At 51.0% G+C, this 6,000-nt stretch overlaps 1 protein-coding gene across 1 annotated transcript in view; it reads left to right on the top strand.

Moving 5' to 3' along the window:
• The first annotated feature begins 3,523 nt into the window (after positions 1 to 3,523).
• Positions 3,524 to 6,000, top strand: part of ITGB5 (integrin subunit beta 5) — a 115,319-nt gene continuing 112,842 nt past the window's right edge. Inside the window, exon 1 of the mRNA XM_045851314.1 lies at positions 3,524 to 4,091. Coding sequence (XP_045707270.1) covers positions 4,022 to 4,091 — 70 coding nt within the window. The 5' untranslated portion in view covers positions 3,524 to 4,021. The remainder of the gene's footprint in view (positions 4,092 to 6,000) is intronic.

The following is a 6,000-nucleotide window of genomic DNA, read 5'->3' as shown; positions in this document are numbered from 1 at the left end:
TAATTTTAAATGCTGACCGGGGACTCCCTATGTGACCTCGTACTTGGCACTATAGGTGCTGAAGGTCAAGCAGGCCTTGACCCAGGTGGCAGCGCAGCTTCCCTTCAGGAAGGACACAGCTATCACTTGCCATTGTTATGAAAAGTATCTTAAGCTGTATCATCTGCTCCTTTCCTTCCTCTAATCATGAGCTGTGGGGGAACATGCTCTGTACCCCATTTCAAACATAAGAAATGTCCAAACCTGAAAGAACTTTTATGAGCTTGAGCCAAACCGACCACAATTGCTGGGAAGCAAAATCTCAATGCGTTGAGAAAATGTCCCGGAAAATGGCAGTTTTGCACCATGCTTTATACATTACAATCAAAAGAGGAGAAAGAGGCAGTATAAGTGCATTACATGAAATTCATTGATGATAGATTAGGGAGGACCTCTGGGATTGGATAAAAAGTAAATGATGTAACAGTCAACAATGAACAGGATAACAATAACAATGACGGGATTTGTGGTTTCCATTCTGATGGTGCCTGTGCTTTGAGGCATCTGGAAAAAGGGAAATTACTTTGTTATTGCAAAGGCAGGTAATCCTAGATGCAAAAGGAGGACAGGCTCAGTTAAGGTAAAGACTGACCTTTGTTAGGGAACAATACCGCCCTAGGACATGACTATCAGACCATCCTTTCTGGTTACTGTACTTTCTGTCTCTGAGTTTGTAAGGCTACCACACAGGCCTCCCCTGAGCTTGTCAGGTTTACTATGTGACCCCTTTTCATCCATATCCCAAACTGAAATTCTATACCAATTAATTTAATAACTCCCCATTCTCCCTCTTTCCAGCCTCTGGTAACCTCTATTATACTTTGACTCAGTGAATTTCTATTCTAGGTATGCTCATATATAGAATAATATAATATTTGTCCTTTTGTGTCTTGCTTATTTCACTGAGCATAATGTTTTCGAGGTTCATCCATGCTATAGCATGTGTCAGAATTCAGTTCCTTTTCAAGGCTGAACAGGAGTCCACTTTATGTAGATACTTCTACAATTTCTTTATCCATTCATCTGTTAAAGGACATTAAGTTGCTTCCATCTTTCGGCTACTGTGAATAATGGTGCTGTGAACATAGGTGTACAAATATCTGTTTGAGTCTGTCTTCAATTTTTGGGTATGGATCAGATGGTAATTCTGTTTCATTTTTCTGGGAACTAATCTTATTTTAAAACCAATAAGAAACAAAGTTTCTCTAGGTTATCCATGCTCAAACCTTGAGAGCCAAACGCAATCTAACCAGAAGCCTCCTTCAGGCCCCAAGGCTCAGCAATGATCAGAAATGGGATATTCCTGAGGCAGTCACAAAAGAAACTGTTCAGTGACTGGGAAGTACTGCCTGCCTTACCTCCCTTCAGAGGGGGCCATCAGTGCACCCTGACTTTGCCGACTTGAGACAGTCACAGCATTTGAAGAGCACTTCCATCCTCCAGCTTAATAAACAGAATGAAGGGCTCTTGGACAGGAAAAAAGCTACAAACCAGAAAGCAAAAGCTGCAGAAGAATTAGAAAAGGCATCTCCCAACCCGTTCTAAGATGATAGAGCATGGAAGAGTGTTGTCATCACTTGGGATTCAGTGGATTACAGCAGGTCTGGGCAGGTTGGTAACTACCAGGTGGGATGGATGAGGGCAGATTTGATTGCAGCTCTTTCCAGGTGCAGGTCCAGGTAAATAGGGGTCTGTGTTGATCTGAACAGAGAAGCACCTTGTTGGTGTGGGGAAGGTGATGCACAGAAGATCAGACACCACAGGGCCTAAACTTTGGGGATGCCTAATAGATGCAAGTTAGTATTATATTTAATGCAATATTTACCCAGTTTATGAAACTTAACTTTCTTCTATCTAATCCATGCTTTACAACCCTGCCAGACAAATCTTTGAAAATCACCACCTTGCAAATGACACCTCTCAGTTCAAACGCTTTTACTTCCCATTATTTATAATCATTGCCTCTCAAGGTTGGGTAAGAGTAGCCCAAGGCCACTCTCCCCAAAAGCAGAAAGACCCATGATAAACTCAGGCCACCTCTGCAGCACCAATTGTGTAGAAAATCTTTGGAGACAAGCATGACTTCTACATCAGAACACAGAGATGTTATAGAGGGAATGATAGCTGCCTGCAGGTTAGGAACGAAACACTGGCCTTCTTGGGCTTGAGGGCACCATCTTGGTAGAGCTGTTGGCAGTGATGGTGGGGGAGTTAGAGAACAAATAAAGGTTGAACTCCAAATCTTTAATCTGGACAGTTAGAACTATCTGTCCCAACCCTGGCTGGCATAGCTCAGTGGATGGAGCACGGGCTGTGAACCAAAGCATCACAGGTTCGATTCCCAGTCAGGGCGCCTGGGTTGCAGGCCACAGCCCCCAGCAACAGCACATTGATGTTTCTCTCTCTCTCTTTCTCCCTCCCTTCCCTCTCTGAAAATAAATAAATAAAATTTTTAAAAAAGCTCTTCCTCAAATCCTTTAAAAAAGTTAAAAAGGAAAAAAAAAAGAACTATCTATCCTCTGCCTGGACCCTGGGAGCCGTCTCTCCAACTGGTTCCAGAGCTCCAAAAACCAGGTCACTCCTTACTGCTTCTGTTTTTAGTCAAAGAATCCTTAACTTTTGGACAAGGCATCCCATCCCTGTTAGTTCTTCCGACAAGTTAGCCTCTCTGTGCCTCGGTTTTCGCATCCCGATTATACTAGGGTTGCCAGGAGGATTACACAAGTTAACATGGTAAGGTAGTTTAGTACAGTGCCTGGCTAGCAGTGTGCTGCTTTCTTCTACCTTCCCAGTGTTAACCCATTCCTCAGTCCTGCTCAGGCCCACTTGGTCCTTCACACCCCGACTCCTCCCCATTAATTTCAGAACCAGTTTAGATGTAAACGATAAAGTGTAATTTCGACCGAGCAGCAGTTTTTATGGTTATCAGTTTAATGGCAACGATAAGGTGAAACCCTGCGCATCTGTTTTTGAGTTTATCAGCTTGGCTTCTCGGAAACCCCCAGTGTGTCGAGATAAGGAAACCGAAGAATAGCCGCACCTGGGCCAGTCGCAAACCCTCAAAGGGGCAAAACATTAATGAGGAAAAAGTGGGCTCCACGTCCCACATGCCCTTTCTGTCCCAATAAGTTTGCCGCCTCGAGATTACAAGAGCGGAAGCCTTGGTCCCTCCTCTGGCGAGCGCGGGGCTGGAGGCGCGGCTTTGGGAGGAGACAGCCACCGTACCTTCTCTCCCTCCCGCCGTCCGGCCACCCAAAGTACTCTCTGCTCGAGGGTTGGCGAGTGCCCCGCCCCCTTCCGGTGGCATCCGGCTGCAGAGAACGAGGAGCCGGACCCCATCCAGCGCTTTAGCACCCCCGCCCCGTGTGCGCCGGAAAGGACTTCCACCTGGACGCCCGCCGCCTGGCGTCCCGGGCGAGTCCCCGCGCGGGGCGGAGCCAGCCGGCCTGGGAGTTCGCCCCGCCCCGCCCCGCCGTAAACTGACCGTGTGGCAGCCCGGCGGGGGCCTGGAAGGGGAGAGAAGGGGAGGGGAAAAAAGGGGAGGAAAGTGGAGCCTGGAGGACCGGAGGGAGGAAGGGAAGGGGCGGAGGCGAAGGGCAGAGTGTGCCGGCGCACTGGGGAGCCTCCGCGCGAGGCGCGTCCCGGAGCCCAAGTTGCAGTCGCAGCGCCGAGCCAGCCCCTCCCCTGCCCGGAGCCGCCCGCTGGGGCCGCCCTGAGAGGCGACACCCAGTACGTCCAGGCGGGTGAGCCAGGGCTAAGGCAGACCCAGTACTCCGCTTGCTGCTCAGCGGGAGGGATGGTGGCGGCGGGGCGCGGGCCAGTGCAGCCGCCACCGAGTCCCACCCGGCCCGTACCACTGTGAGTCCGGGCTGCGCGCTGGGCATGCGGCTGTGGCCCCGGGCCCTCGGACCCCGCGCACCAGCCGCGAACGCACGCCTCGGAGTCCACAGCCCGCACCGCCGCTGAGGCGGGCACCCCCACCATGCCACGGGCTGGGGCGCCTCTGTACGTTTGCCTCCTTGGGCTCTGCGCCCTTGTGCCCAGGCTCCCAGGTAAGCCGCGACGCCCGCTGTGCAAAACTTTGTCGCACACAGAGCCACCGCAGGCGTCTTGGAGGGCTTGGGACGGGAGGCAGTGCGGGAGAGTAGAAAGCATCTACTGAGCCCTCCCAGGTGGGTGGGCGGGCGGGTGGGCTGCCCGGGCTCGGCCTCAAGGGGGGCTTCCGAAAAGCGTGCGTCACTCGGCACAGTCCCGCCTGGCTGTCGGTCGCCGGTCCCTTCCCTGCCTGCGGAGGAGCATTCCCTTCCTGTTGTGTAAACAGCCTTACCAGTTTGCTGACCCAGCCCGCGTGCGTCCGCGCCCAGTGCGCGGGAGGGCCGCAGCCGCCCCTGCGTTGGAGCGGGGGCTCTAAGCTCCCTGGCACAAAGCAGCCCTTGTGACCGGCCGGGGGCCGGCGGGCTGCTGGGAGGAGCGGAGTGATGATGTCTCCGCTGCCCTGGTCCCGGGACGGGGAAGGGCAGCTAGAGGTGCGAGACCCGAAATCTTCGCAGGAGTCAATGCGGGGGCACACGCGTACGCCGGAGGGCTTGTCTCCTGGAACTGCGGGTGCTCAGGGCTCCAGAGCCAATCCGAGAATTTCACTGCGCCCAGCCCCACCGCCTTTCTTTGAAGATGTAATCCGTTTGCTTCCTCTGCTCCAAAAACCGCAGACCCGAGGGGAGACCCGCGTCCCAACGCACAGCCCCACCTGGGACTTCCCTTTCTGATTTCTCTGCCTGACATTATTCTGCGACTTACAAACATTCCGTGCTGCGCAGTCCCCTAACTCTGGAGGATTCTGGAGCGGAGGGCAGGGTGTGCGTGTGATTGATTTTATTAGCACGACACTGCCATGGGCTGGCTGCAGTGTGTTGTTACCTGCTCTAAGTTTTCCGATTCCGGAGAGGGCTGGATGTGGCAGTTAGGAAGTTAGGAGGCCCCAGAGGAAGGATGCTCTGTTGGGTCCTTGGGCTTCGAGGCAGAGGACCTACTCCAACCCCTCCCCCAAAAGATGGAAGCTCCAAACTTCTCTTTTCCCCTAGGAATTTTGTGTTGGGTTCTCTATTCACTTTCCGGGCCGACGTTCTGGGTTGCTCTAGTGAGCCAAGCGCCTGGCGGCGGAGGGAGGGCAGGGCAGTCTTTCCTACGGTGTCTCATTTACATGAAGGCAGTGGTGGTTTAACTCCGAGAACGCAGGAGGGGTCTGGACCAACAAAAAACTTCCTCAGGCCCTAATTCAGACTTAATACTGTAGCTAGGTATCTTTTATGGGATAAGAATCACTCCAGAGCTTGGAATAGATTAGTGGTTCTCAAACATCCACCTGGCAACCAGTGCCCCTCTGGTCCCCAGGAAAATGCAGAGAAAAAGATGTAGCCTGTGTCATACATTGGAGTGTTTCTTTGCCAACTAGTTCCCTGCTTCACAAGGATTGTCCTTTAATTCGAAATTCCGTTTTTTAGTGAGATCCTTATTTTCCTTTAACAATTTAAAGTATTAACAGAGGGTAGTTTTTCATTTCTGATAAAATAATCTGACAGCCCTATATGTTTCCCCTTTTTCTGTTTTGCTCTTAATGTTCTGTGAAATCCAAAAATTAGGAACTGCTAAAGGAAATGACTTCTAAGTTCCCTTACAGCTTGACATTCTGTGATTCCAATAAAAACTCATATTTCCAGTAATAAAGAATTCTTTCAATATATTATTTTTCATTTGCATTGTGATTTCTGTTTTTTGAAGTATGTGTACATTCTTACAATGATCTTCATTTTTCAAATGAGCTGAAGAAGGTGAATTGACTTGCCCAGCCACCTTGGCCACCGATCTCAGGGCTTTTTCAGCCCAGTGGCCTTTGTCTTACATGACTCACCTTGGCTGGGAAGCAAGTGTTGAGCCATGGTGGTATATTTCCAACTCCTTCTG

This window comes from Phyllostomus hastatus, unplaced genomic scaffold, assembly GCF_019186645.2.
Source record: "Phyllostomus hastatus isolate PE091 unplaced genomic scaffold, TTU_PhHast_1.1 phas_contig_86, whole genome shotgun sequence".
Taxonomy (NCBI): domain Eukaryota; kingdom Metazoa; phylum Chordata; class Mammalia; order Chiroptera; family Phyllostomidae; genus Phyllostomus; species Phyllostomus hastatus.
This window is presented reverse-complemented; position numbering and strand designations above follow the sequence as displayed.